This window comes from Leopardus geoffroyi, chromosome A2 (assembly GCF_018350155.1).
Source record: "Leopardus geoffroyi isolate Oge1 chromosome A2, O.geoffroyi_Oge1_pat1.0, whole genome shotgun sequence".
Classification (NCBI taxonomy): domain Eukaryota; kingdom Metazoa; phylum Chordata; class Mammalia; order Carnivora; family Felidae; genus Leopardus; species Leopardus geoffroyi.
The window spans coordinates 5,895,646-5,911,031 of record NC_059331.1 but is presented as its reverse complement, the minus strand read 5'-3'; the positions used below and the strand labels follow the sequence as shown (position 1 = coordinate 5,911,031).

Below are 15,386 nucleotides of genomic sequence, written 5' to 3'. Positions count from 1 at the left end.
CCAAATATTCCCGATAACCCAGCCACCACCCGTTCCTCATTCCTCCCGTCACCAGTGCCTGGCCAATGGCTGGCACTCAATAAATATTTGCGGAGCAAATCAACGTCCATGCTGATCTGCATTCTTCTCCAATCGCTAGACCTATTCATTCATTCATTCATTCATTCATTCATTCATTCATTCATTCAACAAGCACTGATTATGGTCGTATCTACGGACATATGGGGTTTCTGCTTCTGAGAACCATACGGACCTACTGGACCAAAAAGTTCTAACTTCAGTACAGTGTGGAAGCCCACACTGCCAGCTGCCTGGTTGCTATGGGAACCCAGACCAGGAGCAGCATCTAATGCTGACATGGCTGAGCAGAGAAGGTGCCCTAAAGCAAGCAGGGCCGGGGACTAAGAGTTTTAAAGCAGGTGAGTGACAGGGTCACATGTGGAGTGTTAAAGAGATTCCCTTGCCACGGTGAAGAGAACCATCTGGAGGGAACACAGATGGCTGGTTAAGAGGCCAGAACGCTAGTGCAGGCAGACAGTGATGTGGCCTCATCTAGATCTGAGGCAGCGGGTGGGGGTGGGAAGAAAAGGGGCAGAAGCACCCAGAAGGATGAATGCCAGGGACATGCGTCAAAGGTCATGCTTAGATCTCTGACTGGAGTGCACTGAGTGAACCTGGTGTCGTCTGTTAAGATGCAGATGCTGAGAAACAAGAAAGCAGCTGGTGGGACAGAGTCCAGGTCAGTCTGGAAAACCCTGAAGTTGAGGGGTCGAGGGGTGTGAAGCTCGGGAGAGCAGTTCCCCTGACACACAGGCAGCAGACTGAGGATAAAGTGAAGCTATGGAGGGGCGTCTGCTCTCCCCAGGACGGGCTTAGGAGGAGCAGCATGGGAATAACCCGAAAGACTAAGTGAATGGTTGGGAAGGAGCTGCAGGAGAGGCAAAGCAAGGTCTCAGGCAGGTGGTTCGTGGGAGCCAAGGGGGAGAGGAAGCTTCCAGAAGGAAGAGGAGACAGTCCACTGACAGCTCTGTGAATGGGAGGGGAGGGAGGACAACAACTAGTGGTTCTCACAGGGAGGAGGGGGAGGATTCTGGGGACACCCGGTAATGTCTGGGGCATGTTTCAGTTGTCGTGACTCAGAAGATGCCACGGGACATAGCAGGGGGGAGCGAGCAATGCTGTTCCATGTCCCACAATGCACAAGATGCACCCCCCCCCCCCCCCCCCCCCCCCCCCCGTCCAAGAATGATCCAGTCCCAAATGTCAGGAGTGCTCAAGTGGAAAAATCCTGGGCTAGAGGAAGTCAGAGAATCTCAGCAAGGATTCTCAAAGAGGACAGATGCTGGAGCGTGTCGGAACGCCGGTCGGGCGGCCCCAAAGAGACCCAGGCAAGCACGCACTTGCCTGGCCAGAGGCTCCCGGGATGGAGAAGCGCCAGGATAGAACAGAGGTAGAGGTGGCTGTTATTTTCATTACGAGGTGAAAGGCAGTCATGGGCCAAGAATGAAGGGTGCAAACGGGCCTGAAGTGGTTGCTGGGAGGGCCAGGGAGGCCTGTGTGGCAGGCTGAGCTCAGCTGGGAATTTGATTCCACGGGGCACCTGTGTGTCTGGATGCAGGACTCTCTCCGGCCAGGAGGAAGAAGCCGTGAACGTATCTGTGTCTGGGGTTTCACCAGAGCAGCGGAACAGAGGACAAAGGGGCAGCAAGGCCGGCGAGGTTTTCACACGCTGGCGGCAGGACAGAGGTGGGAACACAGTAAGCTTTCCGGGAAGGTCCAGTCATCCAATTTAAGGAACTGCTAGCAAGATGCCGAGCTGAAATCGAGCCTGGGCTCACCTCCTCCACAATTCTTGGTACCCTTTACTTATCTTGCCCGAAGAGAAGAAAAAGTTTATCTCTGAACTGAAATAATTTCCAAATTACTCTTTGCTGCTTTTACCTCCTTCCCCGAACCAGCTCTCTCTGGCCTGATCTCGCCAAACCTAGGTGTTCCTATTAACATAGCTCACATTCCTTTGAAAACCACAACAAGTGAACAGACAAAGAAGCCAGGTACCACGAGAATGCTGGAAAAATCGGAATGCAAGGCTCAGGAACATCCACGGGGCTAAAAATTCCCTTCCACCAGAACACAAAAGGAGAAAGGCAAGACTTGTTAGTAGCATAGGAGAATTTTAAAATGCCTCTGAACAAGGACTCTCTTATTCAGGATGGTCTCCTGAAACAGGAGAAAGATAATGGCTTCTAGAACATTCTAACACTGTTCAATTTGGGTATTAGCTACAATTCCTATTTAGAAGATATCTATTAAAATCACAGACTCTCAGAACTGGGAGAGTCCTTAAAAGACTTTTGAATCCAATGCCCCCTCTGAGGAACTAATTCCTTGTACAGCAGTCAGCTGGCCTCTCCAGGACTTATCCCAGGGACAGGAATCTTCAGGTTACCAGCAAAAGCTGAGAGTGGATGAAGTAGGACGATGGGTACCTGGGGTCCCATACCTGGGGTCCCATACGTTACTCTACTCTTATGTAGATTTGAATACAACAAGGTATTATCTTATTTCCGTAATAAAGGTTTGGTTTTTTTTTTTTAAGTTTTAAATTAGTTTTCAGCGAGAGAATCATAGCCCCACAGCCCAGGGTGGCAGCCAGAGCCCTCCTGCGGGGACTGCCCATTGCTCAGCTCACCAGAGCAGAGAGGAAGGGGGGGAAGGAGGGGAGAGAGGAGGGAGAGGGGGAGGAGGAAGAGGAGAAGGGGGAGGAGGAGAACAGGGGCATGGGAAGAAGGGGGGGAAGAAGGGGAGAAAGAAGGGGAGGGGGAGGAGGAGGAAGAGGGAGGAGGAGGAGGGCAGCTCCCTAAAACAATGCTCCTCCCTGGGGACAAAAGGAAGGAAGTGCTTTGTAGCACCTGGTCTTTCCATGTTTTGCTCCTTGAAACCATGCTCTCAGGACAGAGGCTGCTCCAGAAGGATGGCCTTCCCAGGTATCTGCAAACCCGTTCGAGGCAACTAAGGATCAGGATGTGGGAGTCACCATCCTCACTTTACGTCGGGTGCCACTGAGGCTTAGGGGTCGCACACGGAGGCAGCGGGAGAGCGGGGTTTGCAGCCGGCACCCAACTCTACTGCCCGCCTGCTGATCGGCTGCCCTGCTCCGGCTCCACAAGAGGTCAAGCTCCGTGCGTCTCAGACGTTCCAGCTGATGTGACTGCGTGACAGCAAACAGCACAGCCCACAGCCCAGGAAGGGCCGCCCAGGGGGACGCTCCATGTTCTGCCACGGGCCAGCGTTGCTTCCACAGGTGGGACCGAGCCGGGCCAGGCTGTCATTCTCTGGTCTCTTACAGCTCCGAGTGGTCCTCATTGCAGGGGTTTCCTCGTTTTCCCTCCCCTCCCACCACCGCACTTTGTATGTACGCGCACTCTGGCTTACGATGAACTCTTGGGAACCTATGCCCAAATCTTAACGCCAGGGCCAGGGCAAAGTAGAGCCTGAGATAAAAACAAAACTTCACACCATCGGCTCAAGGCTGCGGCCCCTTCTGCACCAAGGAGCACTGCAGAGCCGCCGGCCAAGGAGGCAGTGCCCCGCGGGAGGGCCACGAGCTCCCCTCGCAAACCCTCTCGGTTCCTTTACCTGCTACTTTATCCCGAATGAGTTTTGCAGATTCGACTTCACCGATGCTGCTGAACAGACTCCGTAACTCATCCTGGGTCATGTTCTGAGGGAGGTAGTTGACAATTAAATTCGTTCTCCCGATATCATCCCTGCAGTCTTCGGCCATGTGGTCTTCATAACCATTAGACATTGTATTTTTTAAAAATCTGAGACAGAGAAAAAAAAAAAAAAGTCAAGTAAATTCCACGTGTCCACATTGCAGGACATTAAGGCAAAACACCGTGACTGGCACTTCGGGGTTTTCTTTTCAACGCTACAAGTTCAACTCAGGTCCACATAAAACCATGCCCAAGGATGTTTACAGCGGCTTCATTTGTAATTGTCCGGAAACCGGAAGCAGCCAACATGCCCTTCAACAGGCGAGTGGAGAAAGAGACTCCAACTGTCTGGTGCGTTCACACAACGGAGTGTTATTCAGTGACAGGAAGAAATGAGCTACGGGGCCGGAGACTTGGGGCAGCCTCAAATGTACATTGCTAAGTGTGAAAGGCTACGCACTGTCTGACCCCAATTATATGACACTGCGGAAAAGACGAGACTCTAAAGCCAGTAAGAAGACCAGTGGTTGTCGGGGGTTAGGAGGGAGGGAGGGAAGAACAGCAGAGCACAGAGGATTTTTAGGGCAGCGAAACTATTCTGTGTGATCTTTTCACGGTGCGTGCGTGTTATCACACATCTGTGCAAACCCGCAGAACGTACAACACAAAGAGCGGAACCCTAAGGCAAACTGTACAGATTCTTTAGTTCTAACAAAGCACCACACCAACACAAGATGTGACTAACGGGGAAGACTGTGCGTTGGGGGCGGAACCTTTCTGCGACCCGAAAGCCTCTCTAAAACAAAACAAAGCAGCTTCAAGCTCAACCATTTCTCTTCCTAAGGAGCTTCTAAAAGCCTACAAATAGGAGGGCCTGGCTAGCTCAGTGGAGCAAGTGGCTTTTTTTTTTTTTTTTTTAAAGTTTCTGTATTTATTTTGAGAGTGCGAGTGCGGGAGGGGCAGAGAGAGGGGGAGAGAGAATCCCAAGCAAGCTCTGCGCCATCAGCACAGAGCCCTGACACAGGGGGCTCGACCCCATGAACCGTGAGATCATGACCTGAGCCGAAATCAAGAGTCCGATGCTTAAATGACTGAACCACCCAGGTGCCCCTGGAGCGTGTGACTCTTGATTTCAGGGTCATGAGTTCCACAGAGCTGACTTAAAAAACAAAACAAAACAACACCCACAAACAATTCTAGTGCCGTAACTCAAGCTCCTGTGAAAAGTGTTCGGGTCATCTCAAGAGCCTTCTCTCATCTCTGCGTGCACTACTGGTGCAGCTGGGTACCAAGGAGCCCGCGATGTGCACCTGAGCACCCTGACTCAGACGGCCTGTCTGGCCTCAGGCAGGCAGACGACGGCAATCTGCATCCCTTTATTCCCAAGGCCACAGCCACGGAACTGGGAGAGGTTAGGGTTTCTCCACCAGTCAGAGGCACTTGGTCTTCAAAGGCTGCAGGCACTGGAATGCCCTTGGCCGCCCGCAGAACCCTTCACTTTTGGCGGGAAGCATCACAGCACAGAGACGGCTTCAGAGCGGAGTCCAGATCAATGCAGCCGAGAGCACCAGGACGGCTCCTCTGGAGGCACAACTGGCCACGTGGCTGCCACATCTAAGATGTCCCACGTCCCTGCCTCTAACTATGCAGGCACTCGCTCCCATGGGGCTGAAGTGTCATCTCTGAGAAAGGGGCCCTGCTGCCCACCAGCCGGGAGGTCTCGGGGGCGGCCCACCCCTTTCTCCAGATCCCTCCTGCCCAGCCCTGCTTTTACGCTTGAAAACCCGGTGCCCGCTGTCAGGAGCACTCACGCAGCCTTCTTCAAAAATAGCCTTGCCTGCGGTTATGTAAAAACCTGAACACAGCTCCCACCTCCCCCCCTGAGTCAGCACTGAGAGAGGAGTTAGGTGTGGTGTGTTTTGTATTTTATTACTTTATTTTTTTCCTGCTGGAAACATTTGGCTCTTCTCTACCTTCCCACTTCCTAATTTGCTTCCAACCACACACAACGTGCAAAGTTAGTCCACTCTCCCAGCATTTCTTTTATTTATTTGAAAATGTTCTATGCTCCCTGTTCTCTATAAAATAGGTTAGCATCGAAAGAAACGACTGGAAAGTCAGACTTCATAAGATTAAGAACTTCTGTATGGCAAAAGACACCATACACAGACAAACAGTGGACTTGAAGAAAATACATGCTACACCTATTATATTATTTAGCGGTGGTTCTCAGCTGGGGTGACCTGGCGCTCCCAGGGGACACCGGGCATGGTCTGGAGAGCCTTTTGGTTATCATGAATACAGGTGGTGGTGTGCCACTGGCACCTGGTGGGTAGAAGTCAGCGATGCTGTTAAACATCTCAAAAGGCCCAGGATGGCCCCCGCAACCAAGAAACGTCCCGCCCCAAATGTCAATACTCCCAAGGCTGAGACCACTTGATTCAGAGCGTCTACAAATTCATAGGAAAAAAGACACATCACTAACAGAGAGTGGACAAAGGATATGAGCCACAACTAATAGACGCTGGCAATTCAAATGGCTAATAAACCATGGAGAGCTCAAATTCACGAATAAGGAGGAAAATGTCAAAAAAGATGCCACCTTCTGGCAGTCAGACAGAAGACCACCCAGAATGGATAAAATCCAATGTGACTAAGGATCAGGGGGGAAAACACCCTCACACACCATTGGTACAAGTATATGATGGTACAACCTTTTTGGCAGATAACCTGTAGTGTCTATGAAAAAATTTTTTTTTAACTTTTGTATGTTTATTTATTTTTGAGAGAGAAAGAGACAGAGTGCAAGCAGGGGGAGGGGCAGAGAGAGAGAGAGAGGGAGACACAGAATCCAAAGCAAGCTCCAGGCTCTGAGCTGTCAGCACAGAGCCCAACGTGGGGCTTCAACTCACGAACCATGAGATCAGGAGCCGAGCTGAAGTCGGACGCTTAACCGACTGAGCTACCCAGGTGCGCCCCTATGAAAATTTTTAATACAAATGCTACCCTCTGATTCAGAACCGTAGGAATCTGTTCTCCAGGAATAATCACATACGTGCAGGGAAGTATGTGAGGAACCCATGATCCCATAGCTCATAAGATGGTAGACAGAATCGAAATATGAGTTAGAGAATGGTTAAATAAATACCAATTTTCAGTAGAAGGCATGGGACCACCAGCAATAATGGACTCACTCACGAAAAACTCCACGAATCTGTTAAAGCATCTGCAGCCATGAGTCTTTAAGACAGATTAGCGTAAAAACAAACAAACCAACCAACCACGTCTGCTAAAGCCTGAACCAAAGTGCAGGGGTTAACTCTGAAAAATTAAAATGCACAAGGAAGTCTGCTCAAAAGGTGATTCAAACATTTATCTTCTTTCCTTTCTCCTTTCTCTCTCCCTCTCCTCACCTTTGTTCTGAGTTAGGCACCTACTGTTCTGCCTTCTCCCTCCCCCTGCTTTCACCAGTGATGAACTGGGCAATAATTACCCCATTCTCATTATTCAGAGTGGAGTGTCCTCTCTGTTTGGTAAAAAAAGGACTTTTTTTTTCTTTTAAGTTTATTTATTTACTTGACAGAGTGCGTGCACAAAAGAGGGGCAGGGGTGGGAGACAGAATCCCAAGGAGGCTCTGCGCTGTCAGCACAGAGCCTCCGTCCCCCCCTCCCCAATGTGTGGCTCAATCTCACAAACCATGAATGACACCATGACCTGAGCTGAAATTAAGAGTTGGAGATAAACCAACTGAGCCACCTAGGCGCCCCAAAAAGATGACTTTCTAAAACAGTGGTTGGCAAACCATGGTCTGTGGACCAAATATGGCCCACCACCTGTTTTTACAAATAAAGTTTTATTGGCACACAGCTATACTCTTTTGTTTATGTATTGTCTGTGGCTGCTTTTGCACTACAGTGACATAGTTGAGTAGTTGTGACAGAGACCATATGGCCCAAAAAGCTGAAAATATTTACCATCTGGTTCTTTACAGAAGAAGTGTGCCGACCTCTGTTCTAAAATGTAAAAACAGAAAATTTCTCTCTTTAAAAAAATTTTTTTTTGTGTTTATTTTTGAGAGAGAGAGAAAGAGACAGAGTGCAAGCAGGAGAGGGGCAGACAGAGAGGGAGACACAGAATCTGAAACAGGCTCCAAGCTCTGAGCTGTCAGCACAGAGCCTGACATGGGGCTTGAACTCACAAACTGTGAGATCATGACCTGAGCCAAAGTCCGATGCTTAACCAACTGAGTTACCCAGATGCCTCCCCCTCTCTTTTTAATATTTATTTATTTTTGAGAGAGAAAGAGAGTGTACAAGGGAGGCGCAGAGAGAAAGGGAGACACAGAATCTGAAGAATCTGAAGCAGGTTCCACGCTGTCAGTGCAAAGTCCAATGTGGGGCTCGAACCCCTGAACTCAAAATCATGACCTGAGCTAAAACCAAGAGTTGGATGCTCAACTGACTGAGCCACCCAGGCACCCCCAAAACAGAAAATTTCTAAGAGAAAATCTTTGTGACATTGGGTGAGGCAAAGATTTCTTAGACACCACACCAAATGCACAATCGACTTTAAAAAATTGATAAAGTGAGTATCATCAAAATGTAAAACTTTTGCTTTGCAAAAGACACTGCGAGGAAAATTACAGTCTACAGACTGGAAGAAAATAATTGCAAATCACGTATCTGAAAAAGGACTTGTATCCAGAATATATACTTTTTTTTTTTTTTTTTAACTCTCAAAACTTAACAAGACAACAACCTAATTTTAAGGGAGGGGTAAAAAAAATTAAACTAAACCAATTAAAAACAAATTTTTAAATGTTTATTTATTTTTGAGAGAGAGAGAGAGAAAGAGAGAGAGAGAATGGAGGAGGGGCAGAGAGAGGGAGACACAGAATCTGAAGCAGGCTTCAGGCTCTGAGCTGTCAGCACAGAGCCCGATGCGGGGCTCAAACCCACAAACCATGAGATCATGACCTGAGCTGAAGTCAGACGCTTAACAGACTGAGCCACCCAGACACCCCTAAACTAATTAAAAAAAAAAAATTTTTAATGTTTATCTATTATTGAAAGTCAGAGAGAGTCAGAGTGTGAGCAGGGGAGGGGCAGAAGGAGAGGGAGACAGAATCCAAAGCAGGCTCCAGGCTCTGAGCTGTCAGCACAGAGCCCGACGCGGGGCTGGAACTCACAAACCGCGAGATCATGACCTGAGCCGAAGTCGGACACTTAACCGACTGAGCCACCCAGGCACCCCTAAACTAAACTAATTTTAAAGATAAACAAAGATGTGAACAAACAACACACCAAAGGAGATATATGGATGGCAAACAGACATGTGAAAAGATGCTTGACATTATTACTTATTAGGGAAATGCAAATTTAAACTACACTGAGATACCGTTACTCATCCGGAATGAGAATACTCCCAATCCATTTAAAATGCCTAAAACAAAATAAAACAAAAGCAGGCAAACAACAACAAAACAGACAATATCAAGTTCTGGTGAGGATGTGGAGAAACCGGGGAATTTTCGTGCATCGCTGGTGGAAAATGTAAAAATGTTACAGTCGCTTTGGAAAATGTACGGGCAGCACCTGACAGTTAAACACTTTCCGTAAGACCCAGCAATCCTATACTAGTCGTCATACAAGAGAAATGCAAACCTGCGCTCATACAGAAACCCCCACACAAGTGTTTACAGCAGCTTGATTCATCAACACCCTAACCAGGCGCAGCTCAAACGCCCCTCAAGCCATCAGTGGCGCGACTATGGAAGGCTGCACAATGTGGTTCTGCTCACCAATAAAACAGCATTCCCTATCCACGCAACTTGAATGAATCTCAAATACATTTCGCGGAGTGAAAGAAACCCGACTCCAAGGCCACATACCACATGAGACCGTTCTGGAAAAGGCAAAACCATAGGGATGGATTGGTGGTTGCCAGGGGCAGGGAGCAAGGGCAGCATGGAGCACACAGCGGGAGCACCAGGGGGCATTTTTGCTTCGTGGGGGGAGGGGGGGTGCAACTTTCCCAGGTCTTGATTGTGGAGGTAGTAACACGACTCTATGCATTTGCCAAAACTCAAAGAACTCTACAAAAGGAGCGAACTGGAAGATAAATTTTAAAAGATTTAAAGAGTGGACCTTATCCCCCAGCACCCTGACTCCTCCTGACACCCTGGGTGAGGCTGAGTAGCCCCTGCGGGCCCAGTTCTTGGTCAACCGGCAACAGTGGAGAAACTCAAACTCTAAAAGCAGGGTTTCTCGATGCTTCAGGGCTGCCCCACCCTGCTCTCTGGGTACCTTCCCCTGACCCTTCCAAATCCACATCAATAACTCAGCCCAAGCTAGCTACTGGCGAGCATCAATCACAGCTGGGCCTTCATCTGTGACCATCAGTGACTTCCAAGTCATAGCCACTTCTGGCCACCTCGCAGCTCACCAGGCCGCGCCCTCTCACTCAGCGGTCTCTCTACGTGGACTCCTCCCGGTCAACGCATTGGGCGTTCCCTGTCAGTGGTGTCCCCACTCACTGAGGCTCGGAGATTCATGACTTTGCTCAGGGTCAGTCATCCCGCTGTTAAGAAGCGGCAGGGCCAGCCAGGCCTCTGACGGTCACTCCAGAGAGCCTCCCATGGACAAAACATAAGGCCCTTCATGATGGGGCCCCTGGCTCCAACTTCCTCCCCAGCAAGCTGCAGACCTTGCCGCCGTGTCTCTGTGCTGGCTGCTCCTCTTGCAGAGAGTGTCTGCCCTCTCCATCACCTCCTCACTTATCTGTGAAAAGTCCCCCCGGACAGTAGGTCGCCCTAGTTCCCTGGGCCCGTTCACCATCAGCCCAAACCTTTGTTGATGGGCAAATCACTCTAACACCTAATTATTTGCTTTTCACCCACATCATGGCTGACAGCCTGGGGGCCCAAACCTACAGTGGTGTCCCCTAAGGGCCCCCGCCCAACCCACACTACTTGGCAAACTGTAGATAAGTCATCCAGGCACACACGGTGTGTGTGTGGGTGGGGAGGGCTGGGGGTGATGGGGGACAGACAGACACTGGGTCTCAGACCCACCTGGGATGGGTCTTGATGTTAAAGGGCGGGTGGAAATTGTATTAATAGCGTACTCATTCATTCAGTACCTTACTTTTCTGGGATCGTCCATCCCATCCCACAGAATCAAACTCAATCATGGGGAGTAAAAGGGGAAACTTCATTTAGCAAAGCAATTCCTGGTGATTTGGAAACGTTTCCAGTAAGTGCATACATTATGGAGAAGTCCTGCTTGGATGATCTCTGAGAGTCTTCAGTCCCACTGCACTATTTTCAACAACCCTAGCTGTCCGCGTGACTCCAGCAATACCGTTCACATCAGTCGTATAAGCGCTACGTGCACAGAGGCGAGATGTGTGTGTAAAAAACTTACACAGGTCAAGCAGCAAGACTAGCTCCCATCATGCCCCGGTGAGAATCCGTCTCACTTTATAGGCACCAGAGCAGGCGTGCTGAACTACTCCAGCCAGAGCAAAACTAGAACAGTCGAATAGATCCTCAGGCTCAATCCTGACACTTCACACATCACATGATGAGGCTTGGACTCAGTTATTTCTAAGGTCCTTTCCAGATGTAAAACTCTGAGTTCTCCAAGGTAAAAGCCTCAGGAACGTGAGGTCACCCAGGAAACACTCCGGGGTGCCAGAGAAAAAGTGAACGAACCAGCTGACCCAATTACAACTGCTCTGTGAGGGGAGGGCTTAAGTGAACATGGTACGTATTTCCTTACTCGCCACTTCCTGCAGCCCGTGGTGGGTAAAGCCACCTGACTGGGCCAGCCAAGGCTACGTCACAGCAATTACATATCCACCAGGCTGAGAAGCTCCGGGAAGCAGCAGGTCAGGTGAGGCTGGTGTCTGGCCCAGTCCAAGTGCTCCACAGGCCTGAGGAGACAGGATCGGCTCCACGGCCCTGCTAGAGTTTCCAGCTTCTTTCTGGCTGGTCCAGGCCACTCCAGGGCTCTCATACAGAACTGCAAAGCAACACGGCACGGCAGGAAGGACTGGCCTGCGGAGTCTGACAGACCTGAGCTCCAGCACTAACCCTACTATTAATCAGCTACACTACCGTGGAGTATGGCACTTCCTTTCCTGGAGCCTCAGTCCCCTTGTCTGCAAAATGGGGATGTTGCCGCCTGCTTCACAGCGCCTGGCACGCTTCCTGGTGCTCGGCAAGTGGCCACTTCACCGCCTCCAGGTCCACTGAGGAGCACTCTGCCTCTTTGCCCCTGGGATCCTGGAAGTGATCCAAACCTCTGATGCCATTTCTAATGGGCCGGGACTCCAGGGAAGTCACAGAGCTCACGACTACAGCCCCACACACGTGGAAGACCTGGTTGGTGGTCTATGCTCCCTCACCATCAACCGCACATGCAAGCTTATGGGTCAGCTCGCCTCTCAACCTGCCCAATAGAGATAGCAACCTTATTCTGACCCCATCTCCTTACTCCTACTTCATTAACAAAATCAAGGGGAACATGCGCCTCCCTGACCTCGTTGTGCCCAACTGCAGACACCTTTAAACCCTCTCCTCCGATCCTTGCCCCACTCTTCAAACCTCCTCCTCCCCTGAATTACTTCCTCTGGTGGCAGGACACATGTATCTCCCAAGCCACCTCTCTCTGTCCCCCATACCTAAGTAGGCACCAAGTTCGCCAGATGCACATCAGTGATATGTCGCCCTCTCCTCCATCTCTCTGCCATCGTTCTTGTTCAGGTCCCTGTTATCTTTTGCCTAGACAGACTCCCAAGTGGTCTCCCCGCCACATGATTATTTCAAACCCAATCTCTCTAAACCCAATCAGGTCTTTTCCGTCCAAATCACTCCTCCACCTCCTGTCTCCCTACTTCTGTTCATGGTGACATCAATCTTGCCACTGGATCATCCTGGACGGTTTCCTTCCTTTGTAGAGATGTCTTTCCTCCAGTAGAGATGTCGTTTTTGGTGGGCTGCTGGATCCCGTCACTCCCGAGCCCCCTTCTGGCCCTCCTTCTCCCAAGTATACACAGAGTGCCGAACGTGTGCCAGCCAAAGAGCAAGGTACGGGGTATATAAGATAAAGGAACAGAACCCATCCCAGCCCCCAAATTCGGGCCATTACCCACCACCTCGTACCACAAAAGCCTCTTGACCAGTCCGTCCATCCTGGAGTTTCCCCCAGAAACACAGACTTTCCAAGATCACCTCTTGACTGTGTCCAGAAACCCTCTACCACCTGATCCGGACATACTTTTCTAGATTCATCTCCGCGTTCACCTTCTTGACCCCTCTGCCTGCCCAAACCAGTCCACTCAGGCTTCCGGACCTCTTTGTGCTCTCCTTTCACTCACCCGGGGCTGTTGGCTGCGCCTGGAAACTCCTGCCCACGCCTCTCTGATCACAACAACCAGTATGGACAGCAGCTCTTTCATCAAACACAGGAACCAAGCAGCAGACAACCATCTCTCTCAACGCTCTCAATGCTGTCACGACCCGCTGCTTCCCCCGGTTGCTACCTCATCTTCTACATCTATAAAGGTCTTTTCTCCCCAACTCAGGTGAGAATTTCCCCAAGGAGGCAATTTCTTCCCCTTCTCCCTGTTCCCCAGACAATGAGCAAACAGTTGCGTTTTGTGTCTTGAATCTACAAAAGTACGACCACTGACCTGGCCAAGGCACCCAGAGGCCTGGGGTCAAGTGGGGACGGACAGTTATCATAAAAGTGAGACCCCCCCAACACGTACGGACACGTACGGACACATACGGACAACACCTTCTGCCCCTTCCTGTTTCGCAGCATGTCCACGTACGTGCGTTCTATTCCAGTGGCACTTTGCTGTCTATGTCCACATTCCCAACCACTCCTCTTGCCTTCGCTGTTTCTCTTACTGACCACTATCCTTCTACTCGTCACTCAGGGAGAGACCCAGAATCGTCCACTGCTGTCCTCTCTTGCTCACTCACGTCCCACATCTAAACACCCACTGAGTCCTGTGTCTCTTACATACCCAGCCATGTCTCAAACCCATCCCCCCTCTTTCCCCACCACTCCAGCTCTGGGCCACATTCACAGCTTTTCCTACATAGAGGGAAGTGATCACCTCCTGACTGGTGTGCTGGCCTTCAGCATCATCCCCCTCCGGCTCTTCCAACTGTGAGCAGATCTGACTTCTTCACTTTATGGCCTAAAGTCATCCATGGCTGGCCTACAGGACAACATCCAACCCCTCTGCACAGCGGCCGCACGAGCCCTCGTGCCCTGCTTACTTCACTTTGCTTGCCCCCGAATAACCAGACTCCAGGTGGTTCCCTGAACAAACCAAGAGGTTCCCACTCCCGTGCCTTTGCAGATGCTGTTCCTGTATCGTGCAAAGCTGTTCCCTGTGGTCTGTACCTGGCTAACCCCTCTCCCCGCCCCACTCCACCTCCTCCAGGAAGCATTCTGTGATCTCCTTTGCACCCCAAAGCCTAGGTTAACAGTCTCCTTTCCTGTGCTTCCACACCAGTCAGTATATAACTGAAACAGTCTGCCCACACACGGTAATCACCACTGCCTCCCAGAGCCTAGCAGTGGAGTGGGGAGAGTTGGTTAAAGGAGGGGAGCAAGACTCACTTCCCTTCTGCAGGCTGCTCTCCTCTGGTCTTCCCCTGACTTACAGCCTCGCTGCCTCACTATTGCCACCTAGGGGCAAAAGGCAGCAACTGCACTTCCCTCACCATTCAACATTTGACTCCATTGAATGGGATGGGGACACAAGCGAGGAACAGTTGATTCTGGCGGGGGAGAGGGGAGGAGAAGGAGAGTAGCAATCAGAGGAGGTTTCAAATGGTGAGTGAACTCTGAGTGGGGCCACAGAGCATGAGGAAAGGATCTCTAGGTGGAGGAGAACTGGGACGTGGCAGGCAGTGGGGACAACAGGCAGAGAGGGTCAGAGGTTCCGGTCTAGGTGCAGGTGAAATGCAAAAGGAAGGGAGGGTTAAAATGTGCAAGACCTGGGATCCCAAACTTTAGCTTTAAAGTCACCTACAGAGGTTAAAAAAATTAAAATTTCTTCCGCCCCAAAACTTTTAATCAGGAGTGACACGATCAGATCTGCAGTAAAAAAAGACAACTTTTGCTGGAGTATGAAAACATGCAAATGGGAAGTGGGGAACAAGAGAAGCAATAAGCAAGCGGCAAAAAGCCAGTGTTTTCACAATTCTCTCGTTTTCCACTTGCTGCACCATGACCTCACACTCAGCACACCCAGACTGAAACTCTGCCTCCTCAAAACCAGTGCTTCAACATAAACATTATTTATTTCCACATTCTGAGGTATTCCTATATCTCAGCCTCTTTGTGGTCCTTGAGGTCACAAAATTTTGTTAACAGATCCCAACACAACACTTTACACACAGAAGATGCTCAATGACAACTGGACGGAATTCTCCTGGCCACTTGTGGTCATAAAGGCAATAAAATTCTGTAGTTAGGAGTAAGGACTTTGAGTCTGAGGACCTGAGTTCAAATCCCGCTTCAGCTACCCTATTGTGCGAGCCTGGTCAAAACCAGTGACCCATCTAAGCCTTGGTTTGTTTGTCCTGAAGATGTAAAGTACACCAGCACCCATCTCAAGGGCTGGGGATAAAGCTCTGT

At 50.1% G+C, this 15,386-nt stretch overlaps 1 protein-coding gene across 1 annotated transcript in view; it reads right to left on the bottom strand.

Annotated features, from left to right (window-relative positions):
• The window catches only part of ELAVL1 (ELAV like RNA binding protein 1), a 39,333-nt gene that overhangs the window by 22,242 nt on the left and 1,705 nt on the right, over positions 1-15,386 (bottom strand). The window contains exon 2 of the mRNA XM_045496421.1: positions 3,640-3,827. Within this exon, the coding sequence (XP_045352377.1) occupies positions 3,640-3,811 (172 nt within the window). The 5' untranslated portion in view covers positions 3,812-3,827. The remainder of the gene's footprint in view (positions 1-3,639; positions 3,828-15,386) is intronic.